Raw genomic sequence first — 26,508 nt, 5'->3', positions numbered from 1 at the left:
ACGTCTATGATATTTTACTCTCTGGTAGATTCCAAACATTTTATGAACATGTGAAAAATAATGCTTTCACGAGAGCAAATACGTATATTGCAGCTATTTAAACGCGTCTTCATCGATGCTGTTTAACAAATTTTTCTTACGGACAAATGATATATATGTATACATATATATATATATATATATATATATGTATATATATACGCAATACGACCTCGACGAGAGACGCCGCCGAACTGGAACGAAATTTATTCGCGCTCAAGTCTATCGCGCATCTAGTGTTGCGCAGTTACCCAACCATTAACGAGCAACAAAGATATTCAAAAAGAAAGGATGCAAACACTTTTCGAAATCCTTAGAATGTCAATTTAATTATTATTATATCTTCCTCCGTTCCAATACTGGTATAATAATCGATCGAATCAAATGTTGATTGTTTGATAAAGATTATGTCGACCCTTAGAAATTCATTCTGGATAATTTAATTTAAGAAAAAGTGGAATAAAATTGAAAATTTTTTTTCTGGGAAATAAAGATCTATCTATCATAAATTCATACATTCTCTATAAAACTGTACATACAACACAAGAAAAATGAGAAAGCACTGACGATAAAACATAACGCATTTACAATATGGACAAATTTTAGTCAATTTCTAAAACCAGATTAAACGGGAAAAACTTGAGATAATTAGGAAAGGTGGAAAGAAAGACTGCGTTGTGTCTTTCAAGCAACTGACATTACTCTGACATTTGCCCAAGTAAACTCAGAATGCACATAGGGGACTGTTTCCAAAGATATCACACACACACTATGGTGAATTACAAAATTTAAAATTTCTTTTATTTACAAGAGAAAAATGCATATTTATATAATAAATAAAATCAAATACATTCACGAGCACGTGTAATTTTGTCCACTCAAAGTAAAACTTCTTTTTTCTCAGACGCTTCGCTGCAAAAATGTGCCAGAGTTGCCGGTAGGCAATGGTAGAGAAACGCGCCGAGTACAAAGGGTTAAGAAGCTACAAGTAAAACCAAAGAAAAGAAACATCAGTCTATAGGACTATAATCGTTACAAAATTCTATCTTACTATACGTTTCTGCTATCCATCCTAACAAATATTTCAGTTTCTCCGTTTTCTCGTCCGACGCTTTAAAACCCGTTATAACCTCTGTCAAACATTTCGACAGATGCTTCATAACAGGCTAGAAGAAAAAGAAACGATTAGTAATATCGTATAAATAATAATTCACTCTAATGACAGAATTTTCAAGAAATACAGAGAAATAAATATTTACCATGGGCCAATCTTGTCTAAATAAAGCTACGCATTGATCGCTAAAACTATCAACGTCTAAAACATTTTTTTCTATCAACTTTCTAATAAACTTTCCGAAAAATAGCCAAATCTCCTCTTTTTCTGGTTGACCCAACAACATAATATTTCTAGAACTGAATATTCTGTGCATAGGAGAATCTAACTCCATAACTTTCCAACGATCCATTGTCCACACTTTTATCAATTTTTTTTGAATTTTTTGGGTGAAAAGATCACTTCGATAAGCGACTGCAAATACATAAACAAATTGGTTACGTTTTTCGTAACGTAACGTAACGTAACGTAACGTAACGTAATATAACATAACATAACATAACGTAGAACAAAAAGATTAACATTCCTTTTACCTAAAAATAAAGCAAAATCGGTGCTAAGGAAATACAAAACCTTCTCTGGTCCCACAACTAAATCAGCTCTTTCGTTCAAAGTTTGATACAAATTATCTAACACAGCTGACACACATGTTATCGTTAAGGATTGTCCACCGTTATCAAGTATCTTCCATATAAGTTCCTACAAAAATGATAAAAAATTACAAAAAAATGAAACTTTCTTTCATTTTTCGCTTGAGCAAAAGTGCAGAATAAACATATCATAATTACTCTTATATCGTCGGTAATAGTTGTTGGACTAATAGCATTTGGATTATGTATCTTTTCTTGAATGGGATGCAATGGTATACTGTTTCTAAAAAATCTATTTAATTCCAATTCCATGTCTTTTATGAACAATGACCCACCCACTATATGAGATTGGATCCACTGGTGTATACGTTCGGTAGCTAACCTTGTAGCAATTTTAACACACATTTCTTTCACGGACCTCAAAGAATCTTCAGCCAAAAGAGATTCTATAGACTTAGTTACCCTTATTTCACAGATCATCGGTATAGATGTTTCACATTGCTCCTTCAATTCTTTAGACATATTTCCAGCTAACGTATTCATATCATTTATTATATATGCCTTAAAAAAAAAAAAAAAAAAAAAATTACTTTTCTATTCAATTATGTTCTACGTATATTATAAGAGCGTTTCATTTATAAAATTCACCAATATCAAATCTACCTTAAAATCTGCGGTATCATTGAGTAACGACTCTTCTAATTTTTCCCATTGCCTTTCGTTTTGCTTTTTCTTCAAAAGTATCCTAAAATTATTTAAATTCGTTTCTCTAGAGGACATTAACAGAGTGTTGCATATATGCTTCACACAAGTAGAGGCAACTCGTTCGGACACGAAATCAACTGTTTTACGAGTAGATGCTGGTTGGCCATGAAAGAACGCTTCTTCCAATTGCAACTGTACAAATATTAACATTAACGAGTATAGCCGCTTATTTTTTATAAAAATAACTTGAAAATTATTAATAAACTTACCTCTAAATGCTTTATACCCGTACTTCTAACAGATTTGTCAAGTTGACTAGAAACTGGTGTAATATGTTTATTTGAATTGCAATTATTTATATTTGCGTTAGAATTTGGTGCAGGTACGTTTAATCCAGCCAAAGGACAGCATATTCGCAATGTTTTTTCATTAATCATATCTAATTTGTCTAAATTGTATTTAGCCGAAGTAACAGATACTACAGGCTCTCCGGATAGTATATTCTTTTGTGCATGTTTGTCAAACTGCTTAAGACTTTGCAATTCTTTAACTTTGTATGTCTCCTGCCAAGAAGGATAGTAATCCTTCGGAAAATTTGGTAATTCAAATAGCCAACCTAAGGTAGATTTTAAAAGAATTGCTGTTTGTTGAGAAATAGAATTGTCAGGAGCTAAGAACTCGGATTGATTCACAGCTTTATAAATATAGTATAAAAGTTCCAAGATTTGCTTATAATATGGTAATCTAAGAGACACGACGTCCAGCATAGCCAAGTATTTTGCTATCCAAGGTACGGTTAACGACAATTTTCCTGACGTTATTGCATTATGAAGACAAACATGTAAATTTACTGTTGGTAAAACCTAAATAAAAAGCATAATATTAAACACACGCACACACTTGTCAATGACAATTATTTTTTCATTTAAATCAGTAATATTAAGTACATCACTTACTTTACTTCGCACTTCTACTTGAGTTGCTACCAACTCTTTAAAATTATTCGATTCTGATCTGTATGGCAAAGATACGACAAGACCTAATATTTTCGCAAGGAGTTGTAAACTGGATAAGCAAGTAATAAAATTTTCTTGTGTCTGTTCATCGACCATTGTGTCTGTTTCAAATAAAATTGATCAATATATCAAGCTATACACCAACTATATATATATATATATATATATATATATCGATAACATTGATATTTCATACTGTAATACACATTAATACCTGAATCTTCTATTTCGCTACTACTGAATTGAGTATCATTCAATTCCATAATTTCATGAACCAAACAGTTTTCCAAGTGAACATAAAAAATTGGATTAAAAGCAAATAATATAAAGTCTTTGAAAAATTCTTGTACTCCTGGAAAAGATGGTCCTGTAATTTGATTTTTAGAAGGTTGAGGTGTTACTAATCGTTTTTGCAGTTGATCCAACTTTTTAGGATTGACGCATTTCAATGTTTTTAAAAAACTTATATTTTCATCATCTATTTCTGCCTAAAAATAATGAAAATAAATCAAATGATTAGAAGTAAAAAAAATTAATAAAAAATGGTTTCTTGATATACGCATAACATTAATATTAAACTTACCTGTCGCTTATTCTGTACACATGAAATTAAAAGTTGTGACTTAAATAATCTTGCAAAATGATAATAATTTATGGCATCATTATGCAGTGTCAACATAGATCGTATTTTACTTCCTAAAGCTATCTGAAACGTCCATCCTGGTACCGAATGATTTTCTTCCCATATTCTAAATATCTCGTAAAATGTATCTCGTTGATTTTTAAATGTTTGAAACGTAATGGCAGATGGAAAATTTTCACGATTATCTGTGTCTATTTGAAAACACACGTTTAATTCACCCATTGTATATGATTACCTATAAACAATTAAACAAGCATATTAATTAAAGAATAACAAAACAGTTTTAACAAATTTACATTAAAATAATTCATAGGTTTTAATAATATCTTTCAGGAAATGTTTGGATGAAGTTACATAAATATTACAACAATATTCAATGATAATGAAAACAATTCAATAGAACACTTTATATAAATACAAATTTTAGAAATAATGGAATACATAATATTATATTTCACTTATTACTTATGGAAATGTATTTATGTAAATATAGTAAAAGTTTACAAAATTAATCTGTATCTGTATTAGTCAATTAAACAAAACAATTTAAACGGTTTTAACACAAAATATACTTGCTTTGCATTTCAGAATTTTTCTCTTCAAGAGAGAATTTTACTTTTTAAACACACTCACTTACTTATACCACTGAATACATGACATCGGCTTCAACTATATAATAGCTTTTCAACATTTTTAGGTTATGTTTATAAAACATTTTAACGTTACTCGGTAATAAAAGAAACATTATATAAACAGTATGATAATAATATATATATGCAGTTATAATTTGTCAAACAAGAAAATTATATAGTAGTATAATAATATTTTACATCATACGTGTATATTATATGTACTAAAATATCATAAAGTTCTACATTCCGATCATTCAGTTTCTGTTCCGATTCCATGCCACGGTCAGCCACGGTGCTAGATATGTACCTCATGTTTATATATATGTATATATGTATTTATTTACTTAATGTATGTTTACAAGGTAAGTCCGATATTTTCGTTTCTTTATGAAGATCGTGGAATAAAATATCAATAATATTGCCTTCATTCATTTTATTGAAAAAATATATATTAATCCTTACGATGCAGAAATAAAAACTTATTAAATGTAAAATACAGACAAACACTTATCATTAATAGAAGGAAAATTGTTACAGGTTTGCAGTTCATATTTACTTATGTCTTAAAATTATTCGTAAAAAAATATTTAAATCATCCTCGAGATCCAACAAGAGGGTAGCTAGCAGTGGAAGCAATACCGCAATGGTTGTTTTTATTTCTGGCCATCTTGATGTATCCCTTATCACCCCAGCTTTCTCCCCAACTATTTTTCACCAACCAATAATCCTGACCATTATCGTCTGTTCCATACCCTACTATCAGTACCCCATGATCCAGTTCTTCCGAAGAACACTCAGGTTCGTAATAAACCCCTACAATTTATATAGAGAAGATTTATCACAAATTACCTAAACTAATATTCAACGTATTTGAAATCTTCCATCAACATTTCATAACGTAAAATATTAAAAACAAACCTTCGGAATAAAATTGGAAAGATTGATGAGAAGCATCAATGGCAACAGAGATTGGTCCTACAGTGGCTACTGCTGCTTTAAGTTTTTTTTCATCTCCTTCAGGAATGTCCGTATAACCGATATCGGAAGCACCAGTGTTTCTTGCATTATATCTATTAATTAAAAAGTAAATTATTATACTTGAAATGAAAAAACATTTTGAAGAAACTTTTATCGCAACAATTACCGGCATTTATCGTCTTCACCCTCATACGGATAAGTTATTTCTGTATCTAGACCTTTATTGTCCTTGATGTATTGAAAAGCTTGATCCATTAATCCGCCATTACATCCATTATTACCATATTTTGCAGAACAATCAATTAAATTCTGTTCGCTTAAAGAAACTAAAACTCCCTTTTGTCGGAAGTGTTGCCCCTCTAATGCTCCAGTCTGTAATAATTAAAATTCATTTATCTCTCAAGCTATTTACCAAAATATGAAAACAACAATAAACAAATAAGATTATAAAACTTGCTGCAGAGAATGACCAGCATGAACCACAATGTCCTTGATCTTTAATCGGGGTAACAGCTCCGCGTTCTCTCCAATCTACCGACCGAGGTAATTCTACATTTGCAGGTTCAATAAATGCAGCTCCTACAGGTAATCTTTCAGATCTCAACTGAGTATTTATGGATTTGTTAAAACCATTTAATACATTCACAAATTCATGATGAAGCTGAAACCATCAAAAGATAAACAAAGTAATTAGCAAATTTTTATTCGCCTCATCCATTTAATAATTGAAGATATACGTATAATAACTATTAGGGATCTCGCTCACCATATCTCCATATTTGTTCATTTTTAACTTGTACGAAACCTTCTTCATTTCATAATTACCATTGTGTTTAGCAATTTTGTGTTTATTATCCATATATATTTTCATTCTAAATCTTTCTTCAACATCATTTTTATAAATTTTGTTATGCTCCATCTAGAAATTAGTAACAAAATAATTATTTCTTCTCATGAACAATACTAACATATAAAATTATGGGTTAAATATTAATTTTTTTTAGAAATATTATTTAGTTCCTAAATACTTTAATGTAGTATAAACAAAATTGAATAATACTTTATTTACAGACAATTAGAGATATATATTGATAAAGGTCATGCTTAATCTATGACCAATATGTTTCATATACGTATACAAGGACATCTTTAATATGTATTTACTTCCATAAAATAACTGATTTATCCAAGAACATACAATTTTTAGAATTTTACACGATAAACATTAACTTTATGAATTATCAAAGTATACATATATGTATAAGTATTTCATAGGTTTCACATATGAAAGTAGTCCATTACCTTGAAAGTAGTCCATTCTTCATTGACCAACTCAAAGAAAGAAATAGCTTGCGCCGTAACAAATGCTATTGCAACTAAAAGTAATAGCGTCTTCATGGTTTCTATATTAAAACTGAAAATTTATAAAAATCAATCCTTCACATTTCTTTAGTTCCCAACATTTTTATGAATCTTTCATTTTTTATTAACAAAAAATATACGAATATTCCATTAATCCATTTGCACTCTGTAGGCGCCGCTATTGCGCCAGTGCTATCAGTGCACTAACTCCGTAAAAAAACACTCGGAGTGCAAAGGGTTAATTAATTTACATAAAAATATACATAATTTGCTATACACGTAAAATGTTTTCGCATTCTTTCATACCTATACGAAGAAAACACATACACATATTTATGTATATCGAACAAAGAAACAATTACACAGTACGCGTATTTTTTACTGTAAATTACGTAGCAATAATTGTACTTCCTTGTTAGAGACACGACATGTATGTACACTACAAGAAATAATATATGAATACAGGGAAGTAATTTTGTTATATTTCTAGTAATATAAATTCTAAACAAAGTACAATTATATTACCTCAATCAAAACAAAAAACAAAAAAAAATCAAAAAAAAACTTGATGTAAGCCGATTCTTACTGACGTAATATCCTTATTTTGGTACAAGAACAAAAGAATCACTAAGAAAGAAGAAAAAAGGTGACGTGTTTTTAGTAACACAAATAATCTTATCAACAATATGAAAATCGAATGCTATGGATATGAAATAAATAAAAAGATAAATACGATGCTGATTAATAAAGCTATGCGTAATTAGACTAAACACTTTAAGAAAAAGTAAAAATGATACGTCGTTTGTGACCTGATTGAATTTCATTGTCAAAATGAAATAATTAATAATATAGAGCATTTTCAAATATCTTACCAATTCTAAGGTCTATTCGTTAGAGAGTTGTCGAAACAAATTATAATCCACGACGTATCTTCTGTTACGTTAAAATGAGTACTGACGATGAGAGCGTTCTCTTCTATATTGTATAGTATATCCTCCCCTACTACGTGATTCATCATTGTTTTAACTTTTGCAGTATAACAGTGTCTCTCATACTCTCTGTCGCTTAACATACGCATTACACATAGTTGTATGTATTTACATACATACATATGTATATACATACGTGTAAGAACAAAAAGAGTACATACAACCTCTTGCAGCTTCGCATATATGTAAATATCGAGACGAAAGATGGATGGTGGGAGACCTTCTCTTCCATGCCTTTCCTTAATCCAGGAAAACTTTCGCAAACGTTCATAGTTCAAATAGCCGTTTTCAAATGTATGTACATATACATATATTGTACTTACATATTAGGCATGTATTGATATAGAATCTCTGATATAATTTTATGTAAATCACATCAATATAATATACATACATACTGATTTTTAAGAAATCAAGGAAGTTGTAGAGATTTTCCGGGTTGAGAAACACTGGAGCATTGAATATCATACAGCTTTTATCTATTCACGTGCATTCCTATACATTTACTCCTGCTGCTTTGTGTAACTCGATTCGTATACGATTATTCATTATACGTTGGAGTTATCATGTGATTTTGATAAGTTGTTTAGCAACCCACATTTTAAACACATGAATGCAGTTTTATCCTGACCAACGATTACGTATTCTTTGAATTGTATTCTAATCTTTTGATTTTATAACCTACGAACTTTACTTAAATTCTATGAAATCCTCTATTTACATAATTAGATAATTAATTTCTTTATTCTTTATGATGGTATTTTTATTTTATTTTTACTATCCTTATTTTATTAGCTCATCAGAATTATTTAATAATTTTTCATCTTTTCACGTAAATTATTTATATACTATATTAATAACACATGTATTTGAATGAACTGCGAATAATTTCCAGATTTTGTTACTTGAGTATCAAAATGAAAAACATTCTACAATTTCCTTATACATATAAATATATGTATACATATGTATATTGTATACATATATTGTATATACACATAGACCTTACATAAGTTCCAATATCCGACACTTTCGTGCTACGTATTTAAACTACTTGATTTAAAAATGAGTTCAAATAAAATTGAATCGTACGATGTTTCTCAAAAAATGCGAGAAATAATAGAATGGAAAGATGCAAGGAAAAAGGCTTTACGTGAAAGATATTTAAGAGAAATTCATCGTCCAACGAAGCAAAAGCTCGTCGTATGTATCTCACGTAACCTCAATTAGTTGATACCAAAAATGATCGAAAATACAACAGAAAAAATCAAATTGCTATTTATTCACGTTCAGATCTAATTTACTTATGTAATATTCAATTTATATTTTATTACATTCCACAATTGTACTTTTCGTTTGGAAATTTTGTTATGCTTTCGTAAAAAAAAAAAAAAAAAAAAGAAAGTAGAAATATAAGAAGACCATAGAATATTAATTCTGTTAATTTTATCATGATAAACAATCTAAAATGAACATATGATTAATGTTAGTGTTTATTTAAAACATGTAGATCGATGATGCAGTTCATAGATATAACATTTTGAAACTTACCCAAGAGTATCACACACAAGTTACCGGTAAAGCCTTTATGGTGTGGGGACTGGTTGTGTTAGGTCTAGTTGGATTTGCAGGATTATTTGTAAAAGAGAAGGTAAATTAATTGTTAAATATTAAAAAGTAAGTTTTAAACAAGAACATAATGAAGATAATTGTGCAATTTTTTTGTTGTATATTACAGTCACGGCAAGAACGTCTTATTCGTACCGGTAAAGTAAGTTATGCCGATAGACAGTTTAAATTTACATAAGTTTATAATTTGATAGTGCATTTGTAACCATAGAATTCGAACGTTTAAATCTTTATTTGTTATTCGATATACGTCTATGTACTGTAATATAAGTCAAAATACATTAAATAAAACAAGTAAACATAACGCATAAAGCACAATAAACGTAATTAGGTAGTGAATAAATATAAATAGCGTAATATATATTTAAATCGGGTAAATGATTTTAAATGTACCTATTTTCTTAATCCTTCTTGGGGGGAAAGGGGAACGTCACAAAAATGTAAAATAAAGCAAATTCTTTGTTTGACTTAAAGAATGATTAAATTTATAGAAAATTAAATTTTCTTTCAATTTTATTTGTATAATTACCAGCTTTTTACCAATTTTTCATTGTTATATATGTATTACATTATCGATCTTCAAGTTGCTTGTCCCGAGCAACAACTGCGTCATCAAATTTCACCATGTACGTTGTCCCCTTATGCCAATGCGCAGTTACCTTTGCTGTCTATAAACATAAAACGTTTAAAACTTCGTTTTTATTAAAACTGTTAGCCTATATTTAAATTGGTAAACAGGAAAGTCAATACTTACAAAACCACAATCGCAAAGAATAGCTTCGACTATTCCAGCAATAAAAGAGGCACAGTTTAAACTTCCTTTATCTTTTGGAACTGATATAAACTTATTTACTAAGGCTTCTTTCTCTATGATGTAGTAAGTACGTTCATCATCATTTGCATGTTCCAGTTTATCAGCCTCCCGACCAAATAATGATTTCCATACTGTACTTTTAATAAACAGCAAAATGTTCAACAATTTGATCTCGCGTTTTCCACTTTTTTCTCGAATAACAAGTAAATCTGTTATTCTATGACCAACCTCTGCACCTAATTCTGCCAATCTAATCAACAAATATAATATTTTAATATTATATTTAATTATTTAATAATATTTTACTGATATTGATCAGTTACGTACTTATTTTGTAATTCTGGTACAGTGTAAACTCGATTTTGACAGTACTGTACCAGTTCCGAGAATAGCAAAGCAAAACAACTCAAGCTAACCTCGCCTTTGCCTTTACTCAACGATTTGTCAAGAATACTTGTTCGTGTTCGAACTGCCGAGATTGTGATACTTGTCATTACTATTATCAATTGAAACGACTTTTCAAATTTTGTCAAAATTTGATTGATACGGACAAGTGAATCAATTACCAATCATCACCAGTGACTACAGATACAAGAAAGGCAGGACGTGCGTTTATTCTTGAAGTGTTATAATTTTGGGGTTTCCAGACACATCCAGATGAGGTTAGGTCCCTTTTGTACCGTCCCTCGCACGCACACACACACACACAGAGTTGAAAAGATACAATTTTGACTCCCTTTGAATCTATTTTTTAGAACTCAATCATAATTTGCACAAGACCCGAAAAGTTATGAAAATAATTGTTTGAGAAACTGATTGTTCAATCCTAATGCCATCTGTACATAAACGGGGGAAACTACGCGACAGCTTACCGACTAATAATCTGTAAGTTGTCAAGTAGTTTTAACCGATTCGTCATAGATGGCGCAAGTATTCCCTTCGTTTGAAAACTGGGTCGATAAGTCACCGAGTAGTTCCACCGTTTTTTGTATAGATGCGCTGGGATCGAATTTGAGATTCCTCTATGGGAGAATTAAAATTGAAAGAAGTAAGGCAATCACTCCACCAAGCTTGGTATATTGACTACTCTCCTAACATTATTTGCCTAACATGTAATTTACACATGAGCAACTTAATCCATTCGATGAAACGATAAAATCTTGCCGCGTGTTAAATAAAAATTACCCGAATCTTACAGTTTGGATAAGACAACCAGAGTGTACTTACTCATAAATTATCCAATTCGTTTATCTAACGCATTATATCGTGTATTATAATGCAATCGTTATGTAAATTGACTGATTTATTACTAATGATATTAAAAACTTTTTCTGTCAATATTACATACAACGTAAAATCCGACTAATCACTACTAGATATAAATTATTGTTCTCTTTCAAATTTTTATGAATACGGATCTTCTAACTTTGTCAAGTATTCGCATGTATCATAAGTACCTACATAGCGCGTCTAATCATCCAGATGATTTAAAAAAGAAAAAATAAAAAGGCAACGCACAATAAGCGATCGTTGTTATTATTGAAAAAGAGATATGTTTGCACGAACGTGCAACAACAGAAGAAGGAGGAGTTGAATAATTTTTAGTTATTGTAGATAGAGTAAACGAATATCGTGCAAGACATTAAATCAGAAGAAACATTTAAATTGCATTTACGTTAGGTTAAGTAATATGAAAACTTTTGTCGAAAATTAGATAAGGATATGTGTGCGCGTATATATGTATGTACGTAATTTATATTTACGCTATTGATAATCTATACTTTCGTTATATACCAGCAGTTTGTTCTCTACAAACTTAGCCGTGTAAAAAAATATACAAATTCTATTTTAACAAATAGACAAATTTTCCAATTTAATTTTTCTTCTACTGTAAACGAGATTAAGGCTACGTTTCTTGGACCGACAAGAGTATTCTTATAGCTTGTATCAAGAATGGATGTACACGCACTTTGATTTGTTGTAAAAATCTTAATATCGAACTTCTTGGACATTTGTTTTCTCCCATAAATACCAGTTATTATATATACTTATGCGTGTGTATATTAATATATATGTATATAAAACGTACCGTTTATTCACTTAAGATAATCTAAATAATTAATAATGTAATGTCATTAAACATTTTTGATTGAATTAACATAAAAGGAAAGATGTTCAAGCTCTACGTTTATGTATTTTTATATAACACGACGCTCACGCTGGCAAACCTCGTTTCAATTCTTTTTTCTTTGTTTTTTCCTTTTTTTTCCTAAGATAAGATCAATTGCCATACACGAAGCTTAAACCTTAACTATGTACACGCGTATCGCATTTGATTTTAATCTTTCGTAAAAGCGACGCTAGGTCTCATCATGTTTCTGATAAGAAAAAGAAAAAAAAAGCACCGAATGGCAAATACTCTCTTTTCTTATTAAAACATTAATGATCAGAAGTGCTCACGCCATTCGATCAAAGTCAAATCATTTCTCTTATGCTTTTTCTTTTTCTTTCACTCATTTACAAAGACAAGAATGATCTCAGCGACGCTTTTAAACTACTTATTAAGACTTATTTGATAAACAATTGGAGAAAAGTCAACTCGAGTCGTTTTGTACAAAATGTCTACCCAGGAGCTACATTTTTATTCGTGTGAACCAAAAACTATGCAAACGCGAATGAAACAAACTGCTTCTTTGATTGCACATCGTTTAAACGTGGCGAGCGTTCAAATGATTAGATTTATATATCATTTTATTTCCATATTTCGGTAAAAACTGTCATTCTTCGATTAATAGTGCATTGAATTTATATAATCTATATATCTGTACACTCACAACCGTTCAAATACACAATAATATCAACATATTTAATATTGGACCATTATGAACAAAAAGAAAGCGCTTAATAAAAAAGATTTATACATCACAGATTATATCGACATGTTGCAAGATGCTACCCTTTAAAAAAATATCTACCCACAACTCTATCTCACAATAAGCTTTTATTCGTAAGATTTTATTCTTTGTAGTATTAATTACAAGGAACATTAAGAGAGAAAAAAAGAAAAAAAAGAAAAAAAGAAAAATTGAAAATGATAAACCGGTTATTATTAGTAGCATTACGCGAGGAAGGAGACAATAGATATCACGCCACGACGCGTTTCTCAGAAATTTTATTTCTGTATTCCATGAAAAAGAGAAATCGTTTCATCATAATTCTCATATATTCCATTTCATTCAGTCATTATTTATATAAGATAAGGTATTACAGTAATTTGCTATGTACGAATTAATTTCAGCTACTTCCATATCAGATCTGAATTGAAGACTGGTATTTAGACTCCGGCCTCAGCTCTGATTTGAAAACAACTTGTCTATATAAGTCCATATTAAATATATTTTACAATAATATTATCATTGTACATGAACAACGTACGCTCTACACCTCGCTTTGTACCGTCAACTAATCAGTGCAACGAGTTGTATGTACCACTCCGTCCGAGTACAGGTTAAATTAAAACAACTATGCCAATGGTATACTCAGTACCATTAAATACACTAATCGTCAAGCAAGTAATTACTCTGGTAATAAATGTGTAATGTACCACACATCAGAATGTTTCGTCGAATTAAAATGAAAAATAACGTAAACCCGCGTGCGCTGATTAGAATAACGATCGACGGAAAGGTGTCAATTTGTTAAAATAGACGAGGGGGACTGGATTTGTAACCCCAATGTGTGCGCCGCCCTGGTACCTGCTACAATAAAATCAATATTTTACAAAAAAGGTCCTTGTTTTCAAAAAAGTTACAACTGTATCTCAACAACTCTCTTTACAATTCAATCTCATTTGTTTGTTTGTTTGTTTTTTTTTTATTTTTCGTTTTTTTACCATTTAGTAATGTTAATAAACTATATTAAAGTTGGTAAAAAGAAAAAACCTCTATACTTATATTCAAATATGTATACCTAATTGTATATACTCGTATTTTCATCACTTAAGAGATTGAGAACTCATAAGAAATATACATACATATATATGTATATAACAGAAGTCTCGTTTCGCGTTTGTAAACAAACAATTTTGGTCGTAAACGTAAAATTATGTTTAAAAATACAAAGTCTATATTTTCTTATTCTCCTTTATACTTCAATCATTTTTCGATTAAAGATTTGATATTGATAAGGATTCAGAAAAACAATTGTAGAAAAAAAAAAAATGCTTACATGAAATTGGTAAACAGGCGAAAGAAGGTTATTCCTTATTTTCTTCAGTAGTAGTAGTAGTGGTGGTGGTGGTAGTGGTGGTAGTAGTAGTAGCAGTAGTAGTAGTAGTAGCATTAGAAGGATTTTGAGACTCTGAGGAAGATGAAGGAGGTGCTTCTATTGTGGTGTCTGTTGCATCTTGACTCGAATCCGAGCTATCCTTTATGTCTTCCTGCTTTTTTTCTTCACTGACAGTAGAACTCTTGGTATCTTCTGTAAAGTTTTCTGACTCTTCTACTACCTTTTCCTCTTTAAAATTCGAATCAAGTGTCTTTTCAACGGTTTCTTTATTTTCTGTTTTTGCGGTACTTTTGTCCTCGCTGTCTGTCAACTTTTCCGTTTCATCTTTTTGCTCATCTACATCCATTTTTATACATTCCTCCTCAGAATGCTTTTCACTTTTATTGTTAGCTTCTTCATCCGTGTTGTTTTCATTGTTTTTCTCTTGCCGTTTAGGACGCCCGCGTCCACGACCGGTGCCTTTTGTTGATGTATCCCTCTTTTCCCTTTTAGGTGGAGATGGCACAGCTGTCGACGAGGTTAAGCCACGTGCTGAACTACGTGTACGCCTCCTTCCTTCCACTTCTCCTACGGCTGCATTTAAATCCTATAATTAAAACAAAATTACAATTATTACATATGCAACTATTAAGTAAAATTTTAGTAGTTGAATAAAAAAGAAAGTTTTATAGTTGTGTATAATAATAATAATAATAATAATAATAATAATAATAATAAAAAGAATATGCCAACCGCTCTAGAAAGTACGGATGGCTATTCATAATTGGCGGCCATGAAATGTATTGGCGGGGAATACTCCGCTCCGGAAAGCTAAGAGTATTTCCCCTTCGCCCCTACTCCAGCCCTTTATATCCCCACTCTTGATACCCTTCTGCTCACGTAGGCAAGCAGAGTTGACGAGAAGACTAAATAGAGGGAAATAACCAGGCGAAGGGGTGAAACCTTGGCCCCTCAGATCTTAAGAACAGTTTTGGACTTTCGATAAGCCGGCCGATTGCTGCATGATTTAGTTAAAAAGAAAGCATTACCGAATAAAGAAACAGAAACACACCTTTGTGAGACGTTCCCCTTCTTGGGCCGTCCTTTCGAGTGTGGACAGTCTTTTCGTACCTCCTCGTTTATTTTTCGTTGGACTTGGTTTTTCTTCTGCCGAAGAATTGTCCTGAAAATATTTCATTGTTACACTTTATTTATGTACATTCGTCAAACTCGTTGCAACTCGACGTAAAAGAAACGTAAACTGAAAACTACGGTCGTTTTAAGGATTATGTCGGACTAAAAGACTAAAAGAGAAAAGCGCACAAACGTGATGATAATTACGTTCGCGATAAGATTATCAAGGACCGTTGAACTATACAGGGACAAATACTACAAGTTTATTTAAGTTTCCCGCCATTTTGCCAAGCCGATATGTATTTCTAGCGTTGTAGTCTCGATATTTCGAAAAAAAATATTGCATTTTCGTAGAAAATCGCACACTATACGATTCCAACATTAAAATCCATTTCCCGCCTTTTTGATACGATCCTAACTGCCGCTAACCAGCGACTCTCCTCGTCACGGGAGTCACAAATAAAAAAACATCCACCATCTTTGCCAATGAAGGACAAACGGCGCAGCTTTGAAAAATCATCGAGTCCGTGACCACGCGCAATAAAGCACCCCTGTCCTTTAGCTACATAGATTCGTACCTCGCGTAATCACTTTCCAAATAACGTTTCTTCGTTGTAGCACGTATTATTGCATCGAATTTTCGAGAAAACGAGTGTCTCCTTACATTTGTGAGGGGAGCACACGCCGCCTTAGCATGAAAACTCGGCTTGATGAAGATGTTTCTTGTGCTTCCGTCTGCTTACCTTTGACACATCCTCGATGTTGTTGTCGTTCTTGCTCTCCGCCTTAATTTCGGACATTTCTTTGCCTCTGAATCACTCAAAAACACTGGAAAAACCACGATTTCCCAACAAGAATTCGTGCTGAGCCCGGTCGCACTGTTTATACGATAAGCAAAGATGGCGGTTAGCGTGGGTCACGTGACACATCGTCAAACACAGAGCGGGAGTTCAGAGCGCCGCCTTGTGATTAATTTAGTAATTCAACACGTAGCGACGCAAGGCGGACAAAACATTTTAAATTCAATCGTTTCATTTTTATTATTTATCATCATCCTTTCGCAAATTCAGTCAGTTACTCTTATGTAGGTATATCTCTTGATATACTTTGTAATCTTGTTATCAAAATCCGTTACGATGTCGTTTAAGAATTTTTTTTTCCAAACTATGAAAATATGTAGTTAATATGTACATATTACATCTTGCATTTTCTTCTCTCTTCTCTCTTCTCTCTTCTCTATTTACTAAAAGTGAAAAAATCAAATGCAAAATGCGTTCACAAACTTACCATGCGAATATGAATTGTTACGTAAAAAATATTTTTCATTTCATTACTTACCTGTGGCGATAAAAAATGAAAACATTTTACGCCAATTGTTTTCAATTGTCATAATCGACGATTTAATAGACACGCAAATTCTTGCGTCATTCGTAACAGTTCGCATATTAATAACATTGATATCAACGTGGATTGGTATCAAAAGAAAACGACACTGTCGTTCTTTTTTTTACTTCAAAGTAATGCGAAAAATGAATGCGTACAATAGTTGATATTTTAATTATTGTAGATGGTATATCAGTTTATCATAAATTATAGAAATAAACCTTGGTCGCTTCAACATACGGCATTATGTTGTCGCTTCAATATACGGCAATTAAATACTGTGTGTAACTGTGAATTAGTTATTAAATTTGTATGCTTCTATACATATATCTAGTTATTTGTCTTTCAAATGCCAATCTAATGTGTCGGCATTCTTCTAAACCAAAATCTTGCTCTGAAATCATCGCTGCACGTTAAGAAAGCTGGAGCGGTCGGAGAATGAACGATCAGTCTTACTGGACCGTTATGTCCCAATGATAATAATTGTTTCCTCGATGCATTTCGAGAATTCCACGCGCATAATGATGTTGTAGCTTCGTCAGGAAACATTACATAATCTTCAGTGTGATTGAAAATAGCTTGGGCTTTATGTTCTTGTTTGCCTATCAGAAAAAATAGTCTTTAATTACAGCGAATATTATTAACGCAATATGTATGTAATGAACATTATACGACAAGATGTTTATGATTTGAATATACTTGGCATTTTCATATTTTACCTGTAGTTCCAGCACCTGTATACGCTATTAAACATCTACTAGTAGACAGTTCCCATAATTTTATCAAAGAATCTTTCCCTGATGACAATAAATACTGAAACGCAGAATTAATAATAAAAATTACACGATTCGTTTCAAAATCTATACGCATAACATAAAATAAGACATAGTCTTTCAATGTTACAAACCTTTCCATTTCTTGTGAACGTTACTGAACATACTTCGTAACCATCGTGTGCTTTCACAAATGTATTTATGCATCGATTTGATACACCATCCCACAACTTAATACTGCCGTCTTTACCGGCTGACGCGTAAGTTTTTGCATCTGGGGAATACTTTATGCTGGTTATTCCAGCGGTATGTTGATGGCTTGGTATACTACAGACAAAGCACTGTGCTGTATTAACATCGTACAGTCTTACAACCGGATGATTTGTTCCAACAACCAAAAAATCACCGGTCGGATGAAAAGATAAACAACGTATTTGATCTGCATCTGTAATAGTTCTAAATGCTTTTTTAACGCTAGCTTTGCTGAAATCAAACAGCTTAATGGAAAAGTCTCTGCTTCCTGACACAAGAATAGGCTCTCTTGGATGAAACTCTAAACACGTCACTTCCTCTAAATGATCGTACAATGTTCTTATAACTGGATGACCACCCGTTTGATCTCCAGGTGCCATTTCATCGGGTGCCGACTTAGCCAGCATTCTATCTACATCCAAAATTTTTATCGACGCGTCTACAGATCCGGTTGCTATTAACTGACCATCCGCAGAGAATGCTCCGGCTCTACAATTTCCTTTGTGAGAGGTCACATAGGCAGTTTCGTACTGAGCCGGTTCTGGAGCTTGAGTCTGAGCTTCTGTTTCAAATTCCAAATCAAGCCCAGGTCCCAAAGTATTGTCAAATGTAGAGGCAAATGTGGATAAATTACTTGTATCCTTTTTAGAACGATCAGGTTCATGGGCTAACCCGATTAACATTAAATGAAGCAGACGATCGGATGGTGGGCACGGAGGTTCTGCTTGAATTATATTCGACAGTTGTACAGCCAATGTTTGGTGTCCGTCATAAAATAATTGACTGAAAAGTGTATTATAAATTATCGACAACCGTTAATCTTGATAAGACTATATAGTTATATTTATATTTAATATATTCCTTAATACATTTCTAATGTATTAAGGAAATGATGTATATATTTATGTATCTATACATATATATGTACATACATATGTATATACATATTGAAAGAAAGAAGATACATAACCTGATCATAAGTCTATAAAGCAATTCTCTGCTTTTTATAATATTCTTCGGATCCACTTCAGGTTCCTTCATTGTCTTTTAATTCTCTATTTTAAGCTTGAACAAAAAATGTTACTTCTTTCCAGTGGAATGCACTAAATCGTTGTCAAAACGCCCCATCAATCGATGTCCTTAACTTTCGAGGTTATACTTGATCGTTTTGACTGATTCAATAATTATATTTACCATTTCAAAATTCTACACGATTGATTTAACTGATTCTTCTGTTTAACCCGATCGTTGATCGGCTAACGAGAATAATTTTATACACGTAAAAAATTAGTAGGAAGTATTTAACGTGCTGATACTGTCAGAATGGCCGATGTGCATGAATGTTCCGAGTTGAAAAATAGTTTTTCAAACGAAAGGAACGTACTTAAGGTGAAACACAAGAAATTATTATCTTGTGATTATACTGTTAAAAAGCGAGAACCTTTTGGTTTAAAAAGACAAACTGGTAAAGATATACTTATAACTAATAAAACAAACTTCAAGGTAATTATTATCGCAAGATTATAACCTTCTCTTATATCTTATGTATTAAATTAATTCATATGATATACGTATGTATGTATGTATATATATATATTATGTATGTATATATGTATATTATTGCATATTATAACAGTACAAAGAGTATGTAAACATGTGATGTATATATTTTTCAATTAATTGTCTTTATTATATTTTTGATATTTTTGATAACGTTAGGCCCAGTTAAAGAAATGTGAGAGACTTTTTGACAATGGTACTCCTGAAATAATTATTCACGGCCTTGGTGCTGCTATACATAGAGCTTGTAATTTGGCTTTACAATTAAAAGAAATTCATTACAATGGGATAGAATTGGATATCAAGACTGCTACTGCATCTATTATTGGTATATCAATGTTAAATTTGTACATCTTATAATTAAGAGTAGTAATAGTAATAATCTACATTCGTTGCAGATGATTTTGAACCTCTTAACGACGAGGCTGACTATGAAACTGTTAATAGAAATAATTCAGCTATACATATCCGTGTGTTTAGAAAATTTTCAATAGGTAGTCTTAAATACCAAGAATAAAACAACTTACAAAAAATTGTCAAAGGTTTTTAAGACTATTCTAATAAAGAATAAACAAAAAATATTCACAACATGATAAACGATCGTATACAAATAAATTAATAATTGTGCCAGATTTGATGTCCCTAAAATGATATTTTCTTTAAACGAGCTAGTACATTGGTTGGGCTTAACAATTTTTGAAATATGGATAAATTTAGTTTCGTTAACAATTTTTACAGTGTTATTAGCTCTTAAGTTGGATGATAATTATTTTTTGGGCCATTCAGGATGGTGGGTAGTGTTTTCACCGCTTTTTGTAGCGGATGGTTTAAACACCTATTTTTGTGCAATTATATTTATAAGGATGCACATGGGAGGAATGCTCAAAGATGCTATTCTAAGAGGATTATGGAGTCTCATATCGCTGCTTCTAATATTTGTTTTTAAGTACCTTTTGTGTAAAAAGTTATCAGGACAAAGTACTTTAGAATATTCTGAAGTTTTGAGTCCTATATTTATTCTTTTACAATTAGTAGCAGTCAGAGCGTGTCAACTTCATTGACTAGCTTAAAAATATCATTGCTAATATATGTATACAAGTCTGTTATAGCATTTTCATGATAGTCGTATACTAGGTATGTAAATAAATACTAAATTCACATACAACATATAAGATATAACAATTTAAAAATTATAATATCACAGTTAAATCCATTGAATAAATTTAAAGTGTACTTTTTTAACATTTCAAGGATCTTATTTGCTGCTTTTCTAATAATATTAATATAATAATGAGTTTATTTTTTTTTTCTGCTATTTGTATTGTGCTGTAATGAAATGTTACCAAGTATATATTTAAAATAGAAAGAACTGAAATGTAAATGTCATATTGTAATAAAAAGCTGTTTATTTGTAATACTATTTCTTAATTTTTGTCTTTTTAATGTTTTAATATAGCATATAACTTGTTATAATATTAAAAACTGAAATCAAATGTGTTTTTCAATGATTCTTTCTGTTACTAATAGTCTTGAATTTCAGATAAATATTTTAAACTTTCAATCCAGTTGAATATTTCAAGTACCAAGATATTACAATTCGTTCATCCGTTCGACGTTACCTTAATGAAGATACTTTTACATCTTATTGAAACTAGAGAAGCTTATTCACTGGTGTATAACGACGCCTGTCGCAGAAAATGACAGAAAGGTAATTGATTTGGATCTAAATATAGAGTTTACCTCTTGCTACTGTGGATCATTTATTCCTTAACAAGTTTAATTTTTTATTTCTAGCAATTACAATATACATATATTCGTTCAACTTTTCATAAAATCTTACATGTACTGCATAAAATGTAAAAAATTAGATAAAAAGAAAAAAGTAATACCTGTTATTATTTTTCAAATCTTTATATAAATATATAAGGTAATAAAATTAATAAACAAATTTTGTGAGAATTATCAAGAAAGGATGGTCAAATTCAAATTTGTTATAAATAATTCTATGTGTAGTTGAAACGACGGAAATAACATTTTTAGTATCAATCAAAAACAGAATGTTACAAAAAAAAAAAGTATGCAGATGAGACTTAAATAGTAAAATGTTACGCGTATGGTTGTAACAAGGTAATAATAAACGGTAAAACTGAATTAATTTGATATATTTAGCAATGCTCTACTTAAATTCTAAAGATAAACAATTGACAAGCGTAAAAGCTTAGGATGGTCTGAACTCTCCCTCCAACCCTCTCTGTGTAAAATCAATATTTCTAACGGAAGAGTAAGAGTAAGAGACGAGGATAGACGCGAATCAGAGAAGGGGTGCGATTACAACTACTCTATAAGCAAAGCCTGTTGCTGCTGCCACATTTCAAACTTCGTTCTTGCGATAACTTGTTCGTTTCAATTGGAAAAGTTTCATTCTCCATTGTTCAAATTTCAAAATTAGAACTAAAGTTAGTGATGTGCTGTGAACATCAATCCAGAGATTATGGATAATCTTACTAATTGGACTGGTGGTCAGTTGCTCCTTATGTTATCATTTGTTTTGCCGCATTATGTTTAATAATTTTGTTTGAAGAATCACAAATTGAAATACATTAATAATAATAATAATAATCATCTATGTTTTATCAATAGGTATGAACGTTACTACACCAATACCTGGACAAAACTGTGTTTCTAATTTGTCAGCATCTTCAATATTAGATAAATTATTAATCACAACTCCATCATTGGTGTCGATAAATCAAGAATTGAAATGGATTTTTCTTTTACATACATATGGTTTCGCCTGTTTGTTCTTTGTACTTGCATTTTATACATTTCTATCTATCTTACATTTAAGGTATACATTAATAATATTTAATATTTTTAGTATTTTCAAGATAAACGATCACATAAAATGTTTGTCTCATTTTCTAGATCTCTTATATCTAGCCGGCCTTTTATGACTACAATTAATATGTTTTTATGTATACTCGGAGCATCAAGGGCAACTTGCCTCTTTATAGATCCGTATAATCTTAAAGATATCATGCCCAAAATTATTGGATCTGTGATATGGGATATTGGATTTCCCTGTGTCACGTCAGCTTTTAGTCTTATACAATTGGCATTTTTGCAGTTAACTCAGGTAAAGTTATCCAAGTAATCTGCACGTTGTAACAAAAAAAAAAAAAAAAAAGAAAGAAATTATCTAATATGTAATTGAATAAATTTTCAGCTTAAATTTGGACCAGAAAAATTACAAAAAGAATCTTGTCTCAGTTTAGTTATAACAGCACACTTTGTTTTTGTGATCGCTAGCGACATTGCTCTTACCTCTCATAACTGTAACATGGTGAAATACGTGGTCCAAACATTGTTCCTTATTTGGAGTATTCTTTTGTATTTGATATTCCTATATGCAGGATATAAAATAATTCATCTACTGCAAACTGTGCCAAGTAGTATGCTGATGAGAGATAATTCGAATATACATCACAAAGGTTCATTTCTATACATATACTAGTTTTATTTTAAGCAAAGCTACATGTTTATTAGAACATTTCGTGTAGATGACCTAAGTTCAGTTAATGAGGATACTCAATACTATTTTAGGCATTATGCAATTAGCTATGTTAGCACCCTATAATAACTTAGCATCATCTGTTGCTGCTGCCTTAGTACCTACTTTGCTCAATTCTAAAGTTAAAGATGTAGAAGAAGCCGAACCTGCAACTTTTACAAACGATTCGAACAAAACTTCCACAGGTAACAAAAAGAAAAAAAAAATATATATATACATATATGTATATGAACAGGTACATGAACGGGAACGTTAAGTTTCTTCAATCTTTATCTTCTTAATACTATAGATGGACTCATTAAAGTAACTAAGAAAGAGCAGATTCAAAGAGATTTTAACAAATCTCCATGTAAAAGTACATCGCAGGATGAGAAAGTAGTTCCTGTGTCAACAGTGCCAGAAGTATATGTCAGACCTCCAACACCTACGCCATCGACAATTAACGAACCTATAATAACGGTAACCAGCCCAAGCCGTAGAAGCTCCGTAGCCAGTAGACGTAGCAGCGATGCATCTAAATCTTCTAGAAGAAACTCAGAATGCAGTGTTAGATTTATAAACGAAGAGGATGGTTTCGCTACATCAGGATATCGACGCAATTCCGACTTTAGTCCTAAACATTCACCCGAAATTAATAGAAGACGATCACCGGATAGAATGTCCAGAAGATATTCTGAAAATGTTACACCAATAGGAAGCGTTAGAGATTTAAGACGATGTTCCGACTTTTCACACGAAAAAAACAGAAGTTCTCAATTTGCTGCTAAATTGAAAAGAAATAGCGATTTTGGAAACAGGACACCGAGACGAATGTTACCTACAAATGAACATTCGAAATTACCAAAAGTTATGGATTTGAGTCCTTCAGGTAAAATATTTACCGTATGAATTTGGTTCGAAAAAAACATTTACAATCGATTTTTTTTTTTTTTTTTTTTTTTTTTTTTTTTATTACATTTTAGGTTCGAGACGTAATTCAGATATTAGCGGCTTTACTTCTAGAATTGAATTACGAAGAAATTCAGATATTTCTTTTCGAGACAATTCGAAACTTGGTCAGATGAAATTGCTGGATCTAAATCGTCGGAGTAGCGACATAAGTATCAGAACTTTAAGTAGAAGTCCCACTCATGGGCGTAGCATAGTTCCTGAAAAAATGGAAATACAAGAAAAATCTGAATCTGATTCGGATCAACCTGACTGTAGTGAAAAGGCAGCTCTAATGACTGAAAAGAATAAAGATAAAGATAATGATGATGGAAAATCACGAAAGAAAAATTTATCCTGGAAAAACGAAAAAGAGAAAGAGAAAGAAGATATTGAAGATATAACGGTTGAGACTAATTTACTTTCTGAAACCACGAAGCCTGAAGGAAAAATTGCGGTACTTTTACTTTATTATTACGCATTTTTCATTTAGATGGATTGTTCTTACATTACTTTGTATTTTCTTAACTTTTATTTTCAGAGTAGCGATTTCACGCTTCATTCAATATTGAATCACATTGCATACGTAAACAGAACAAAATCTGATACACCTTTGCATATATTAGAAGCAAACACTGCAGCAATTAGAAGATCGCAAATCCGAAAAGTATTGAACATTACATGTGCAACTGCAATTTTAGGAATTATTTTATGCATTACGGACGTAGCACGTATCTTCGGACCGTACGGTAATGTAATATCCACTACAAAATTATTATTGTTCAAATTTATTAAGTATGTAATGTTATATTTAAATGGGACAACAATTTTCTGATTTAATGCGTAAAATGCAAATATTAATGTTAATATTATTATTTCAAATTTTTAGGTCTTTTAGCTGAAAGTGTAACATATGGTACACGGGCCATTATCACACAATATCCTAGACCATGGCCCTGGTTTATGTATCAAACTGTGTGTAGAGGTATAGAATTAATAATGGGATGGGCAATGGCAAGTATTACTAAGCAACCATCAGTTCATCCGCGACATCAGTATCTGAGTGGTTATCCTAACTGTAATATACATGTGAAACGAGGTAATAATCCTTACTTATGAAGCAATATATTTTTAAATCTACATATACATATACATATACATATACATATACATATACATATAGAACCAAAGAATTGATATGCCAAAACAAATATTTTTGAAACTTTATATTTTACTTGTGTGTTTACGTTTTCAAACTCACAAAGGTATACTTATACCACTTGCTTTTTTTTTTTATGATTAAGATTACGAATAATTTTGTACGTCTTAAAATCAGTACATAGAAAACCTTACTTGTTAACAGTATTTCAAACAAAAAAGGAACAAACTTAAAAATATAATTCAAATTTGTGTTGTTATTATTAACAATTTGAAACAATTTTTAATTTCTTTTATCGCGTAAAAAGTAACAATATTTGTGTCTCTTTTTTTTTAATCATAATCAACTATGATCTAATAAATAAAACAAGTCTAATAAATAAAATGTTTAAGTAAATAGAGCAATAGATCAGTATATTGTTCCAAACAAGAACAGTGTGTTCTATCTTATTATATAAATATACATATACATATATGTATGTGAAGTGCATATATCAAATTTTTAAAAGAAACTTTACACAAGAAATGTTCTTCTAAAGAATATATTTTGATTGAAAAATATTTCTATTTTTACAGTAGATTAGTTGAAAAAAAAAAAAAAGTTATTTTGATAATATTTTAAGTTTCTGTCTCTTTATCAAATTCTTATGAGAAATATGTTAAATCAAAAATAACATTTTTTCATACTGTAATAGAATAATGAATCTGTTAAAAAATACTACTATTTCCTACGGAAAAAATCTTAAATTCTGTATATAAAAGAAAAAGTGTTATAGTAGATAAAAAATCACTTACAAATAAGTTTTTACTCTATGTCTACTGCACCAAATGATAATTAGTAGTAATAATACCAGTTCAAGTTTGAAGTGCCCTACTATCAAATGTTCGACAAAAACTCTTTACAACTGATGTATAATCAATTTACCTACAAATACAAATTGTAACAGTGTTGTGATCCTACATGTGATACATA

General features: G+C 31.1%; 8 protein-coding genes across 16 annotated transcripts; 3 read left to right on the top strand and 5 right to left on the bottom strand.

Annotated features, from left to right (window-relative positions):
* Positions 1–818: 818 nt before the first annotated feature.
* Positions 819–5,060, bottom strand: LOC114875788 (codanin-1). Of its 3 annotated transcripts, XM_029186490.2 has the most exons (11): positions 4,684–5,060; positions 4,048–4,342; positions 3,679–3,952; positions 3,405–3,565; positions 2,718–3,311; positions 2,407–2,640; positions 1,942–2,304; positions 1,687–1,852; positions 1,299–1,567; positions 1,091–1,205; positions 819–1,021 (listed from the first exon to the last, which is right to left on the bottom strand). In XM_029186490.2, exons 2-11 carry the CDS (start codon positions 4,327–4,329, stop codon positions 1,014–1,016), a joined length of 2,466 nt encoding a protein of 821 aa, XP_029042323.1. In that variant the 5' UTR covers positions 4,330–4,342; positions 4,684–5,060; the 3' UTR covers positions 819–1,013. The 3 variants fall into 3 exon arrangements, with proteins under 3 accessions (XP_029042323.1, XP_029042321.1, XP_029042322.1); XM_029186488.2 differs by having other exon boundaries at positions 819–1,205; XM_029186489.2 differs by having other exon boundaries at positions 819–1,205; positions 4,745–5,060.
* Positions 5,061–5,157: 97 nt separating this feature from the next.
* Positions 5,158–8,053, bottom strand: LOC114875794 (procathepsin L). Of its 2 annotated transcripts, none has more exons than XM_029186500.2 (7): positions 7,952–8,053; positions 7,020–7,131; positions 6,484–6,636; positions 6,175–6,378; positions 5,884–6,089; positions 5,658–5,809; positions 5,158–5,552 (listed from the first exon to the last, which is right to left on the bottom strand). In XM_029186500.2, exons 2-7 carry the CDS (start codon positions 7,113–7,115, stop codon positions 5,332–5,334), a joined length of 1,032 nt encoding a protein of 343 aa, XP_029042333.2. In that variant the 5' UTR covers positions 7,116–7,131; positions 7,952–8,053; the 3' UTR covers positions 5,158–5,331. The 2 variants fall into 2 exon arrangements, with proteins under 2 accessions (XP_029042333.2, XP_029042334.2); XM_029186501.2 differs by having other exon boundaries at positions 7,020–7,120; positions 7,952–8,036.
* A 997-nt stretch (positions 8,054–9,050) lies between these two features.
* LOC114875799 lies at positions 9,051–10,066 on the top strand. The gene is made up of 3 exons (XM_029186505.2): positions 9,051–9,271; positions 9,579–9,719; positions 9,807–10,066. The coding sequence occupies exons 1-3, from the start codon at positions 9,134–9,136 to the stop codon at positions 9,873–9,875; spliced, it is 348 nt and encodes a 115-aa protein (XP_029042338.2). The 5' UTR covers positions 9,051–9,133; the 3' UTR covers positions 9,876–10,066.
* A 126-nt stretch (positions 10,067–10,192) lies between these two features.
* LOC114875797 (trafficking protein particle complex subunit 5) lies at positions 10,193–11,328 on the bottom strand. Its single transcript, XM_029186503.2, has 3 exons — positions 10,839–11,328; positions 10,452–10,761; positions 10,193–10,365 (listed from the first exon to the last, which is right to left on the bottom strand). The coding sequence occupies exons 1-3, from the start codon at positions 11,003–11,005 to the stop codon at positions 10,267–10,269; spliced, it is 576 nt and encodes a 191-aa protein (XP_029042336.1). The 5' UTR covers positions 11,006–11,328; the 3' UTR covers positions 10,193–10,266.
* A 232-nt stretch (positions 11,329–11,560) lies between these two features.
* On the bottom strand, positions 11,561–16,839 carry LOC114875795 (myb-like protein X). Its single transcript, XM_029186502.2, has 4 exons — positions 16,655–16,839; positions 15,850–15,960; positions 14,739–15,384; positions 11,561–14,269 (listed from the first exon to the last, which is right to left on the bottom strand). Exons 1-3 carry the CDS (start codon positions 16,709–16,711, stop codon positions 14,767–14,769), a joined length of 786 nt encoding a protein of 261 aa, XP_029042335.1. The 5' UTR covers positions 16,712–16,839; the 3' UTR covers positions 11,561–14,269; positions 14,739–14,766.
* Positions 16,840–17,445: 606 nt separating this feature from the next.
* On the bottom strand, positions 17,446–19,382 carry LOC114875793 (cleavage stimulation factor subunit 1). The gene is made up of 4 exons (XM_029186499.2): positions 19,290–19,382; positions 18,202–19,102; positions 18,014–18,107; positions 17,446–17,896 (listed from the first exon to the last, which is right to left on the bottom strand). The coding sequence occupies exons 1-4, from the start codon at positions 19,358–19,360 to the stop codon at positions 17,652–17,654; spliced, it is 1,311 nt and encodes a 436-aa protein (XP_029042332.1). The 5' UTR covers positions 19,361–19,382; the 3' UTR covers positions 17,446–17,651.
* A 258-nt stretch (positions 19,383–19,640) lies between these two features.
* LOC114875798 (ribonuclease P protein subunit p20) lies at positions 19,641–20,460 on the top strand. Its single transcript, XM_029186504.2, has 3 exons — positions 19,641–19,822; positions 20,039–20,207; positions 20,278–20,460. Exons 1-3 carry the CDS (start codon positions 19,643–19,645, stop codon positions 20,394–20,396), a joined length of 468 nt encoding a protein of 155 aa, XP_029042337.1. The 5' UTR covers positions 19,641–19,642; the 3' UTR covers positions 20,397–20,460.
* Positions 20,461–20,520: 60 nt separating this feature from the next.
* LOC114875792 lies at positions 20,521–26,401 on the top strand. Of its 6 annotated transcripts, none has more exons than XM_046290109.1 (11): positions 21,420–21,587; positions 21,674–21,806; positions 21,893–22,398; positions 22,520–22,727; positions 22,805–23,015; positions 23,106–23,370; positions 23,483–23,635; positions 23,740–24,318; positions 24,413–24,834; positions 24,919–25,126; positions 25,267–26,401. In XM_046290109.1, exons 3-11 carry the CDS (start codon positions 22,371–22,373, stop codon positions 25,494–25,496), a joined length of 2,304 nt encoding a protein of 767 aa, XP_046146065.1. In that variant the 5' UTR covers positions 21,420–21,587; positions 21,674–21,806; positions 21,893–22,370; the 3' UTR covers positions 25,497–26,401. The 6 variants fall into 6 exon arrangements, 5 of the variants coding, with proteins under 5 accessions (XP_046146065.1, XP_046146067.1, XP_046146066.1 ...); XM_046290111.1 differs by having other exon boundaries at positions 21,674–22,006; positions 22,102–22,398; XM_046290110.1 differs by having other exon boundaries at positions 21,674–22,006; positions 22,073–22,398.
* Positions 26,402–26,508: the final 107 nt, after the last annotated feature.

The sequence above is a fragment of the Osmia bicornis genome, chromosome 2 (genome assembly GCF_907164935.1).
Source record: "Osmia bicornis bicornis chromosome 2, iOsmBic2.1, whole genome shotgun sequence".
Classification (NCBI taxonomy): Eukaryota; Metazoa; Arthropoda; class Insecta; order Hymenoptera; family Megachilidae; genus Osmia; species Osmia bicornis.
This window is presented reverse-complemented; position numbering and strand designations above follow the sequence as displayed.